Below are 12,422 nucleotides of genomic sequence, written 5' to 3'. Positions count from 1 at the left end.
GAGGTGCATGAATGAGATGAAAGTGTTTTGATGTGGTTACCTGACATGCTGACTTGGAGAGGGACCATTTGGTGTGTGACTCGACAGAAGATGACCATGGAGTGCTGTAGCAAGTATGGGTTTAACCGGAGGCTTCTGACCGATCCCTCATCGTATGGCCAGAGTAATGTCCAAAAGGTTGGTGTCAACTCCTGAGTCGATAAGAACGATGACAGTGTGGTTTTGTCCTGAGGAGCAGATTTGAGCCTGAAGCACAGGTGCAGAGGGCATATTACAGTTCATAATCCGGCTCACCAGCACCCTCTGTTTGACTGATGTGTAGGTGACCAAAAAAAGACAAAATGGCCACCCTGGCCAAAGTACAGGCATTGGTTCTCCAGCAGGCAGCTCTGTCTCTCTGCTGTGGAGAGTCAAGCTCAACCAAGACGTATTGGTTCAGGAAGACTGCTAGGGGCACTCTGCTCTGCTGGAGAGGAGGATCGCCTAGGTGGATAGTGGAGTGGCACTGAGGAAGCAGAAGACTAGGCTCTCTCTCTCCTCCACTCCCAGAGACGACCATTGATGCGGATGGCAAAGGTGACAAGTCGAGGTCAGTAGGAGGGTCCCTGGCAGCCAGCTCGATGGAATAATCTGCTACAGTCCACCCACCTTGTTTTAGGCTCAGTAACCATGAGCTGCCTCTCGACCTGGAGTCACATGATCGAAGACCTTGCAGAGCTCTGCAGAGAACAATTGGACTGAAGAGCAGATGGCAGGACTGCTTCTCCCACTCAGCGGTACCCCAGTCTCTGGCTTTCCCCGTGAGCAGAGAAACGATGTACACCACTCAGGACCGCTCGGTGGAAAAGGCTGAGGGCTGTTGCTCAAAGATGAGGGAACATTGCACCAAAAACGCTGGAGAATTGACAGAAATAGCTACACAAGATATTCTGGCAGGGAACAAGTGAAAGCGGGCTGGTATAAATACGAATTGACTAATGAGGGAATGAGCTGCAGGTGAGGAGATGGATCAGGTTAGGGGAATAAGCTGATTGCCAGGCCTGAGAAAGTGGCAGGACATGAAATGGCAGGAGAGTTAGTAATGAATGATGAAGAAATAAACACTGTAAGTTGGCAGGGGTCGTGACAGTCATGGTGTTAGCAGAAATTCTGAATTCCTGAACCTGATATTAAGGTGCTTACTGTTTGTTTGAATTTCTGAATTTTTTCAGTAAAGTAGGAGGCAAATTCATTGCAGGCCCTAGTAGAATGAAGTTCAGGTGCTGATGTAGGAGGGTTTGTTAGCAACAGTAGCAAACAAGGCATGTGTATTATTATTATTTTTGCTGATTTTGTCAGAGAAGAAAGATGGCCTTACATTCCTCAGTTATGGATTATCAATTATCAATATAAATTATTTGCAGTTTACTAAGATTATCAAAAAAGTTTGCACAGTATTAGGTGGCCTGTTCAGGAACATGGCTCGAGGGAAAGACTTAAGCTGAAGAGCCACGTACGGTAAAAGAAGAAACATTTCAAAAAGATAACTGTTTGCACTCTTTCAACAAAATTGCAACTCCACCTCCTCTCTTATGCGCTCTTGTCTCGCTTACAAAACTGAAGTTGGGATGGGTTACCTCGATAAGAACAGCTGCACTGTTATTTATGTCTAACCAAGTTCCAGTTCAAGCTTAAAATTGTCTTCATCATTAGAAGTCTCTTGTTAATTTGACAAATGTAATAAAGTAAGCTATAAGGGGCAAAAAACGTTGTCAGTTTGTCTTTGTAATTTGACTCTCTAAACCCCCTGAAACTTGTCACTACGTGGGTTAAAAAATGCAACTGAATGATTTATTTCGTATTGTTATTGTAAGTACTGTTAATATTATTTCGACAGGTTTAAATGATTGAATGTCTGTATCCGGTGTGTCTCCTCAGTTCCTGCTCTAATAGGAAGTTCACATGTACCAAGAATGTGTGTGATGCCACTTGTGGGATCTATGGCGACGGGCACTACGTGACATTTGATGATAAGAGGTTTGACTTCAATGGACAGTGTGAATATGCTCTTCTACAGGTAAGTGGCATGTTGTCAGATGTACCATTAATGAAGTTTAAATCTTATGTTTTCAGTCCTTGTCAATATAAAACAAATGTGGTTACCATAAAGATCAGAACAGCCACTTCTTGTTTTTTACTGGCATGTTGAATAGGTGTCGATGAGTACTCTGCGGCTTCGTGGCTTCATCATGATAAACTAATATGAAGCAGAATGAGCAGGAAATATTACTTTGGCCTTAGCTGTGACTTGACCAATAAACTCTGTGGTGGATGTCAATAAAATAATGAAAAAAAAATCTGATTCTAAAATATTTCAAATAAGATAACATTTGTAAAATATTTAAACAAATTACACGAATGAGAATTACTAACAAAAAGAAGATTGGACACTAGTAACCAATACATCCATTAAGTTTAAATAATGTCATGTTTTATGCATTATCTGATCAGCTGTGTGGCAACTGTAGCACACTCTGTCACAGAATATGTTACAGAATATATCAAATGCGTGGGTAAAAAATTTTTTTAAAAAGGTAAGAGCAAAAACAATGGTTTCCAATCATTGCATTCCATGTCTGTGCCTAACTCAGGACTACTGCGGCGGTCCGCGCAAAGGCAGCTTTAAGATTATCACTGAGAACATTGCCTGTGGAACCACTGGAACCACCTGCTCCAAGACCATCAAAATCTTTCTGGGGGTAAAGACAACACTCTCACTGTCCACACTGGCCTCAAACACTAATATTGGACTAGGACTCAAATTATAATTATGATTATTTATTAATTTAGAATTGATAAGTCATTCATATTTAATTGATTGGGAACACCCTTGGGTGCTTTAAGCTAAACTGACACTTAACTTTATTTGCTATCATCCCATGTTCCCAATGAAATGCAACCTGTCTTTTCACAAAGCATCATGCAACTTTTCAGGAGAAACATGAGTAAAAGTCCTGTAAAATAATCATCACACAAGTGATTACTTGTTCTACCTCCCTTAACTGGTACAGTATAAAATGCATGTTCATTTAATGTTGATACCCACAGGATAATGAATTCCAACTTAAAGATGAGAACTTCCACGTGGTTGAAGGTGGCAGCCAGGTGTTCCCTGTTCAGGTGCACAAGATGGGTATTTACCTGGTGGTGAGGATCAAGCCAGGACTTGTGCTCATGTGGGACAAGAGGACCAGTCTTTTCATTAAAATCAACCCAAAGTTTCAGGTAAATATTCAAGTCTTGATTGACAACAGGTTTATGCACAAAGCATTTATTCAGACTCTTGAAACTGTCAGACAGTGCAGTGAACTGACATTCACTGCAAATATTGCATGATATACAGTTACAAAAACTATTTAACTAATGTATCAACAAGACACAGACAAGAGTTGAAAAGTTGACCGCAGAGAAGAGGGGTCTAGTGAATGTGATGTCTGTGACTGACAGGAATAACTCCTGTTCATTTGGTGTTTCCATATGAGCTAATTTATGTGAAGATATGAGTAATTGCTGTAGGTGACAAAACCAAAAACATTGATGGAGCAGCATTATCAATGAATGGAGTTGATAAATGGTTGCCATAAAGAGTCACAAAATCTGAAGTTGGGGATGATAAACTAAGATTAGTGGCTTTCATGTTTAACTTTAATGGAACATTTGAGTTGTAGATATTCAACAAAGCGATTTCTCCCAATGGTGAAATTCTGGACAAGGTCAGAGAATGGGACCACCGTGTTGTTACTGTATGTCTGACCTGAGTAATTCCCTTTTCAATCCACAAGTGAGATGTTAGTGTTTGGTTGGTTGTGGTGAATCCATTTAGGTATATATTAGAGTTATTTTGCTAGGAAGTAATAGAAAAATGTGGGGCTTCTAATCCTCCCTGGTGTTTGTTTTTTGGAATGTTGTCAATTTGATCTTGAGTGTAATTTACTGTGGAGTCTCATGATTTGAACAGGATTGGGAGGGTTGAATAGGGATATTTGAGAATTGAATTTTAGTTTAGGGAATATTGACATTTTAATGGTTGCTATTCTGCTTGTAAGTGATATTGGTTAGTTCATCCAGCAGTGAATGTCATCATTTATTTCTTTAAACAGTTGTGTAAAGTTTAGATTGAACATCTCTGACAGCCTGGGGGAAGTGTGCAAGTGTAAGTATGTTATGGGACCAGTGCATAAAGGGATAGGTGGTGTGTGGGTTGACGCGTCCCAGTTATTGATTACAAGTGTAAGGATGGGGGATGGGACCAGTTTTTCTTGAGTAATCAGAGGTTCTGGAGAATTCTGGAGCAATTTAATTGCGGTGATGATTTATTTAAGTGATGTAGGAGATTTTTTTAGGTATAAAAGAAGAATTATCTCTCTCTCTTATAGTTGTTAAAATTCCTTTGATGTGACTGTTTTGGCGATAGCTACTGCTAATTGTTCATTGAAGACAGTGAATAGAGGGAGGGAGAGTGGGCATCCTTGCCTAGTCCCCTGTGCAGTGTGAAACTTGATTGCCCATTAGTGATGACAATGGCTGAAGGGGAGGTGAACATAATCTAGTGAATAAACTATTCTCCAAAGCCCAATCTCTTATCGCTAAACCAGTGCAAATAAGACAAGAAGACTCAGCCCAAAATCTTGACGGACACACAAAAGCTTAAACTGCACTGCAGAGCAAAGAGGTTCTCTGTGCTCCAATGCTGTTTGGGTATTTAAAGGAAAGATTATGCATTAATGTCATATTAAAGCCCAGCACCCATGTTATGTAAATAGCAAGTCATCTTGCACCCACGTTAGCGCCCGTTGGTGGGTCTTAAAATGAGGTGTGGTCAGGCAAACGGGTGGTGTGTTGCTATCTTGAGGACGCAGAAAGCGACTGTGCCATAGACCAACAAAAACCTGGTCTAAAGTTTACAGTCTGTGGCGCAGTCTGTCTGCTATTTAAAGGGCAAATTATGGGCATACATCGGCGAGTAGTTTTCCTCATCTCCTTAAATCATGATACTGCTTTCAGTTTGTTACCGATCTGGTGAGAAGTACCAGAAGATGTGGATAGGCTCACCGCTCCCTCCACACAGGCCTGCTTCACTCTCACAGAGATTCCTGCTCGAGCCAAAAACTGCTGATACACCAAGCTCTCCATCATGCACGCTCATTCTGATGAATGCTCTCTCCAATACACGCAAAAACAGACACGCTCACACAGACACAGCTAAGAGGTAAATTTATTATAATCCCCATACATAACTACCTGTGGTACCGACTATCATGCCCACAGTTATAAGATAATTAATTTAATAAGCTTTATTGCCATGAATGTAACAGTGACAGTATTGCCAAAGCATAATGTAATTATACAAATAGCATTTCAGTAATGAAGCAACAGTCAATACAAGATTAATTATCAGATAAATATGAAAGAAAATAAAACTAATAACCAACAACAAATAAACATAGAAAAGGAAAAGCTGTAATTCACTGTTTAATTTTTGTGTTTATGAAAGACTGTTGAATGTTTTATAGTGTGTGTGTGTGTGTGTGTGTGTGTGTGTGTGTGTGTTCAGGTTCCGCTGGCTGTCCGCAGGTCCTCACAGGCAGTGATATATTTTGCTACTAAAATCGCATATTGTGTTTTTCCCAGTAAATATGGGAGTTTCTGTGTGTGTGCTGTGTTCAAACTCCGCGAGTGTGTTTGTGTTCTGGGGGAAAGTATTGCTCTCTCACAGGCTGGTATTAGAGGCATGATGTGAGGAAGTGTAGCTCGGTCTCTACCTGCTGGCTGTCACATAGGGAGCAGTCTGTCCTCCTCTGGCAGCCAGGTCTTTCGATAGCCACGTCTCTACAGCCAGGCTCTGCTGGCTGAGTCTGTACACCATCAGGACTTTTCTGCTCAGAAACTCTGCTCATGTATAGTCTTGGTTTAGAGCCAGATAGCATTTGTGTTTGGGATGTTTCCTTCCAATATGTCATGTACATTTTCTGGTTTGGTTGGATTTGGTTGATGTTGGGCTCCGTAGGCTGATTTGGTTGTATTTGGTTGGGATTGGGGTCCTAAGGCTGGTGTTGTGGTCGTATTGGGGGGGGTTGTTGAGGTCCTGAGGCTGGTTTTGTTGTCGTTTTGGGGGGCTGATGTAGTCCTGAGGCTGTCTCGTCCTGGTCATGGGGTCTAGGCGGAGCCTTTGGACCACCAGCCTATGTGGTATTTAGATTCAACGTACTCTGGTGGTAACTCTGTTCACATTGACAGTAAATACAAATAACTTTTGTCTTGTCCAGAGAACCATCTAGCAGGGCTTTCAGGATGAACTTTCCATTTAAAAGACACTTTTCTTTATCCATTTGTGCTCATGGAGGTTTGTTCCTGCTTGCTATCCAAAACATTACCGCTGCATCGCTTCCTGATTTCTCAAACTACGGGGCGGGCAGAGGGTCATAATAATAGATCGCACGTGCATTAATCACACGTCAAAATAAATAGTGATGTTACAGGAAATGTGCGTTAACTCGTTATTATTGCTCTAACTTTGACAACCCTAGTTACACTTAATACACTTAATAGTTTGTTAACATAAAAATGTACTTTGTTAATACACTTTGTTTTTCTGAATACACTTTGTTAATGCATAAATACACCGTCCAGTTTTCCATTACACGCGCACTGGAGAATACAGCCATGTGATCCAGCAGCAAAAATAAGTGAATTAACATTTACAGCTGACCTTTCTTTGATGGTAAGAACACATAACTTTAATATAAGATGCAGGGGCACAGTGGAAGGAAGGAATTTTGTTTTATTTTTTATAAATCTGTTATTTTCAAGGTTAAAACAAATATCACAGAAAATTATAAGCCTGTATATACATGTTTTTTTCGCCTCTCCAATCTTAAACTCCTCCCTCCCTGCAGGGTTCTGCTTGAAAAATGATGGGACAAGGACATCTTCTATTACTGAAAATGTGTCTATATTGATTTGTTCGTCTGTGATTCCATGCCAGAGAAGCATCTGATTGGGTTACTCAATTTGCAACAACTTGATGCTGAGTATATTACCACTGAAATTTTGAGACATGTTGTTGATGCTGGCTATAATGCTGACAACATTGTTAGCCAGTGTTATGGTGGTGCCTCCCATTGACTGTACAAAAAGATGGATGACATGACAGCTCCCTCAAAGTGAAGCCAAAACCTTTTGAGCGCCCCCTGCTGACTGGCTGCAGTATAGGTCATAAAGCCCGCCTCCTCCATGTTAACAGATGGGACATGAATCAAACTATTAAATCAAAATACACGCCAAATTATTTTTTCTCAAACATGGTTTCTGTTATTATAGTTAATTCTTATCATGCTGATTTACGTCCAAGTGTACATTTTTCTGACAAAATGATGACAGCTCTGTTGACCATTACGGCTGCTGCAGCCAATCAGTTCCGGATTAGCAGAGTAGAGGACGCACGTGAGAGGAAACGTAACAATAACAATCACTACAGTCATTGAACTCAGACCAACACAAAGCTGCTGGTTTTTTAGTAAGTTAAGTGTGTGTTTTGGTTTGCGGAAGTGGCTACCGCCGCTTCACCCGCCAATCTCTACTGCACAGCTCTGGCTCCAAATGATGTCACCATCGCAAGATGGCAGCACCCAACACAGGGGCTCTTTTGGCCTTACTTCGAACAATGAGAGCAGAAGGATCATCCATCTATATATACAGTCATGCTGGTGCCTCCTCAACCAGTGGAGTATGAGGTGGTGTGCATGCATTACTTTAAAAGAAGCGTGCATAATATATCCCATATATTCACTGGTACATTAATCAATATCCAGCGTGACCCAATTGTACTCATGCCCACAAAGTCTGCCTGGAACCTCTGTGTCATAATTGACGACCAGCTTACCTTTAAGGTTTTCATGGCCTTGATTGGTCCATTATGTTGATTTGCCCTGTACAACATCAGGAAGATCAGACCCTACCTGTTAGAGCATGATAACTCCTGGTACAGGCCCTTGTAATATCACGCATTGACTACTGCAACTCTTTACTGGCAGGCCTACCTGCATGCACTTTCAAACCTCGATGATTCAGAACGCAGCAGCGTGACTGGTCTTAACCTAAAACAGCACACACTCCACTGTTCATATCGAACGGCTCCTGCCAAATGAAATTGTAACATTGTTACAACCACCAGTTGCACTTAGTGGTTGTGCGTGCCATGCAGGGGTAATCAAATGCCAAAAAGTTTTTCAACCTCTCTAGTTCAATGTATAACTTTTTTCGGCACCATAATGTGTCTCAAAAATATGAAGCTGCCTGTCTCAGTAGACTGCTTGAAATTTGCTGGACAAGCCATTTTCATGTGACAAAGTGCATTGTTGAGAATGAAGACCATCTTCTTGCTAATCTGGCAGAAATCTCAGAGGATGACGATGCCACTGTTGATTTATGCAATCGAGTGTTTCAGAGTCATCGGGTTTATTAATTCATATTCAGAGGCACCATTTCTTTGAGATTGGCAAATTTCTTTGGCAGGTGCTTGGTGTCTTAAAACTAGCGAATGGACATTCTTCAGTCTGTGGATATGTGCCCTGCTTGTGAGTTCTTAAAAGACATCTGTAAAGATGACTATCATACAGAGCTTTCACAGAAACCAGCTGGGAATTATTTACTCCCTACAAAGAGAAAGCACACACTGAGTAAACACCTTGGTTAAAGTGTGGTGCTGTCAACAGGTCATACAAATTCTGATGAGCTCACTATCACTCCCTGTCAGTCTATGAAAAAATCCCTGCTCAAAATCATTGACAGGGTCATTTCAGAAATGGAAAACTAACAGTGACGTGCGGTCAGGAGAGGCAGGGGAGGCAGAGCCTCACCTGTCATCATAAATAAAATATATAATAAACAGATAAATTAAATGGTTATATTTATCAAATGGTTTGAACTATAAACTGATTTTCCATTTAACTTAAACAATTTGGATCGTTTTTTATTAAAAATCGCTGAATTTTCACATTTCCGTTCAAATACGGGGAAGAGACGCACAGTGAGGCAGCAGAAAGCTGAGCCTCACCTTGGATTGCGCAATCCCTCACAAACTGTGCTCTGCCATGCAATGAGAGCGTGTTACTGTCTCTCTGTATGTCGCCAATAAAACACTTTCAAACACTTTTAATATATGCCCCCCTGGCTTTCCATAGTTTAGCTGATGTATATAATATATGTGTGTAACCTGTTTAGTGTGCTCAGCGATCTTACAACGGCAGTGAAGAGGCACTGGGTGAGGCAGGCAGTTTTCTTGCCTCAACGTAGGGGGCGTTGGTGAGCCCAGAAATGTTTATGCTACTCCGCAGCTGCAGAGTAAGTGACAGCGAGCTAGCAACAACGTTAGAGTCCATGGTTACCGAGTCAAGTGCAGTGATTTTTTTCCCCCTCTCGCTCCGCCTGGCTTCAGAATGGAGGATTTTATATCCAAACTCCAACAATTTTCTAAACTGGACTTTCAGTCGAAACAGGAGGTAATTAATACAGGCAGACCAACACCGGAGCTGAAAGGGTTGCTTCAGACTACGGGACAGAAGATTACCCGCTCTTTTCAAACGGAGTGGTACACACGAAAAGACTGGCTGTGTGGATGTCCAGCGAGGAACCGCCTTTTCTGCTTTCCCTGTCTTCTTTTCTCAACCTGTGACAATGTCTGGACTCAGATGGGATATTGTGACATGAAGAATTTGCAGAGAAGCCTCAGCAAACATGAGCAGTCTACCACTCACATTCAAAGCCAGATCGCGCTAAAAACTTTTGGGATCTCCAGGATCGACTTGGCTTTGGATGAACAGCGGAGGCTGAACATCAGCATCCACAATGCTAAGGTAAAGGAGAACCGAGAGATTTTGAAAGATCTCATCAATGCCACCTGCTTCCTTGCCAAACAGCAGCTGGCATTTCGTGGAAATGATGAAAGCACAGGCTCTGCTAATCGTGGCAACTATGCTGAGCTCCTGTATGCTTTTGCTGAGAAAGATGACAGGCTAGCTAGACATTTGGAGACATCCACTGTATTTTCTGGCTTGTCAAATAGAATACAGAATGATTTAATCGAAGCGGTCGGCGATGTCATCACAAATTACATTAAAAAGGAGATCAGTGCAGCCCCATTTGTTGCTGTAGAAGTAGACGAGACCACCGATGTCACAAACAAAGCTCAGATCTCTGTCATTTTGCGCTATGTGGCTAAAACTGAAGCAGACTGCGAGGTGAAGGAGGCGTTTTTGGGCTTCGATGACGTGAGTGGGGACAGACGCGCTCCTGCCATAGCTGAGTATGTCCTGGGAGTGTTGGAGAAATATAACTGTGTCGACAAGCTTGTTGCTCAGACTTATGATGGGGCGGCTGTAATGGCATCAGAACTTAATGGGGTGCAGGCTAAAATTAAAGAGAAGGTGCCCGAGGCCATGTTTACCCACTGTTATGCACACAAGCTGAACCTGGTGCTGTTGCATTCAGCAAAGTGCATGCCCGAGTCTCGCACATTTTTCAAAACAGCGGAGGGACTAGGGGCATTTTTCAGCAAGTCCACAAAGCGCACCCACTTGCTGGATGATGTTGTCAAGTGCCGTTTACCCAGAGCAGCGCCTACAAGATGGAGCTCTAACTCTAGGCTGCTGCAAACCATAAGCATGCACCAAAATGACCTGCGCGCGTTATTCCACATTATTATGGAAAATCCTGACAGCTGGGATAATGACACGCTGATGATGGCAGCAGGATACGATCGGTGGCTGTCAAACGCATCGACATGCTTTCTCCTCACGGCATATGAGCGCATTGCAAAACAAAGTGATGGACATTGAATATTGTCTTGCGCGCATCCGTGACACCGTAGCAGCGCTCGGGCGCATGAGACTGGAGTTTGACAGTTTCTATGACCGATTTGAGCAGAAATGCAGCGCACTTGGCCTGACAGAAAGTGGAAACAGAGTCGGACAGTCGGTCAGAGATAAACGGAGACAAGTGTTCTGTTTCATTCTGGACAACATCAGTGATCAAATGAAGGCCAGGTTTGATCATTTTGGTGAGCTAGCTTTCCTTGGTTTGGTGGATTGCGCAAAATTCAGTGAAATGTCACAACATTTTGATGAGACGAAACTGCAGAGCCTGTCAAAATACGCCAAGTTCTTTGACTTTGTGAGACTAAAGGCGGATCTCATCGGACTGTATAGCTCACAAACAGTGAGGAATGAATGTAAATCTCCTGGACAGCTTCTCAACTTTTTGGCCCAGAAGGATCTCATTCAGACTGTTCCTGAGGCAACAAAGTTACTCCAGCTGGTGCTCACTGTACCTGCTACGACAGCGTCAGTGGAGCAGTCATTCTCAGCACTGAAAAGAATCAAGACTTACAGTCGGAACAGGACTGATCAAGGAAGGCTTTCTTCCCTGGCAGTGATCTCCATTGAAATGCAGAGACTTTTAAAACTGAAAGAAGACAGGGAAGACTTCTACAAAAAAGTAACGGACATTTTTGTCCAGAAGGATCGGCGCATGGACTTCATTTATAAATAAAGGGAAGACCATAATAACGTTTTTTTAAAATGAAATGTGCGTCACTTGGGGTACAGTTTGTATGTGTAAGGAATGCTGATATGAGATATGAAACATAACCCGTTAACTGCTGCCGATCAAATGGGAGAAAGGGCTGGCTCAATTCGTGGCAGCAGCTAGTAGTGGCGCTTCCGGTCTGCCGCTGCAACTACTGCTGTTTTGATCATCTGTTTTTATTTTTTATTTTATAAAACAGTCGTCATTGTTGTATTAGACTCGATGGAAGTAACATTTCCATCATGTGATTTCTGCATTAATTTGTTTTTCTTAATTAATCTCTCAACATCTGTCTCAACCGCTGCCGCTGTGTGGGGCAGCTGCCACTGACTTGCCGCTGTGCATGTGTGTGTGTGTGTGTATGTGTATGTGTGTGTGTGTGTCCATGAGGTAGACACCGGCAACTGCCGTGGCAGGTCAGTGGCAGCTGCCTCAGACACCGGCAACTGGAGTGGAAGGCAGGAAGCAGGAAGTGCCACTACTCGCTGCCGCTGCCACGAATTGAGCCAGCCCTTGCTGTCAAATGGTGAATAATCTACTCTGTTGTTGGGTTCATATATTTGTAAATCTGATTCTGATGGAGTCAGTGCCTCACCAGCCATGAACCTCACCGCACGTCACTGAAAACTAATGTAAACTAAAAATGTAGACCTATTGACAGCCATATCCAGTCTTTTGCCCAAATCTAGTGGCTTTTTAGATTCAAGCTTGTTGGTGAAGAAATGTCCAAATGGAAATGACTGGTACACTGTGTGCAAACATCTGCTGGAGTTTAAGGAAGCTTTTTCTGAGATGGATAA

The 12,422-nt window shown here is 42.4% G+C and overlaps 1 protein-coding gene across 1 annotated transcript in view; it reads left to right on the top strand.

Moving 5' to 3' along the window:
* The window catches only part of LOC138591548 (mucin-2-like), a 95,161-nt gene that overhangs the window by 39,445 nt on the left and 43,294 nt on the right, over window positions 1–12,422 (top strand). The window contains exons 20-22 of the mRNA XM_069662219.1: window positions 1,918–2,056; window positions 2,631–2,738; window positions 3,088–3,264. Coding sequence (XP_069518320.1) covers window positions 1,918–2,056; window positions 2,631–2,738; window positions 3,088–3,264 — 424 coding nt within the window. The remainder of the gene's footprint in view (window positions 1–1,917; window positions 2,057–2,630; window positions 2,739–3,087; window positions 3,265–12,422) is intronic.

This window comes from Semicossyphus pulcher, unplaced genomic scaffold, assembly GCF_022749685.1.
Source record: "Semicossyphus pulcher isolate SPU_LCO1_2020_fin unplaced genomic scaffold, fSemPul1.0.p SCAF_1, whole genome shotgun sequence".
NCBI classification, from domain to species: Eukaryota; Metazoa; Chordata; class Actinopteri; order Labriformes; family Labridae; genus Semicossyphus; species Semicossyphus pulcher.
Note: the sequence above shows the minus strand (reverse complement) of the source record. Positions and strands in the feature narration are given on the sequence as shown.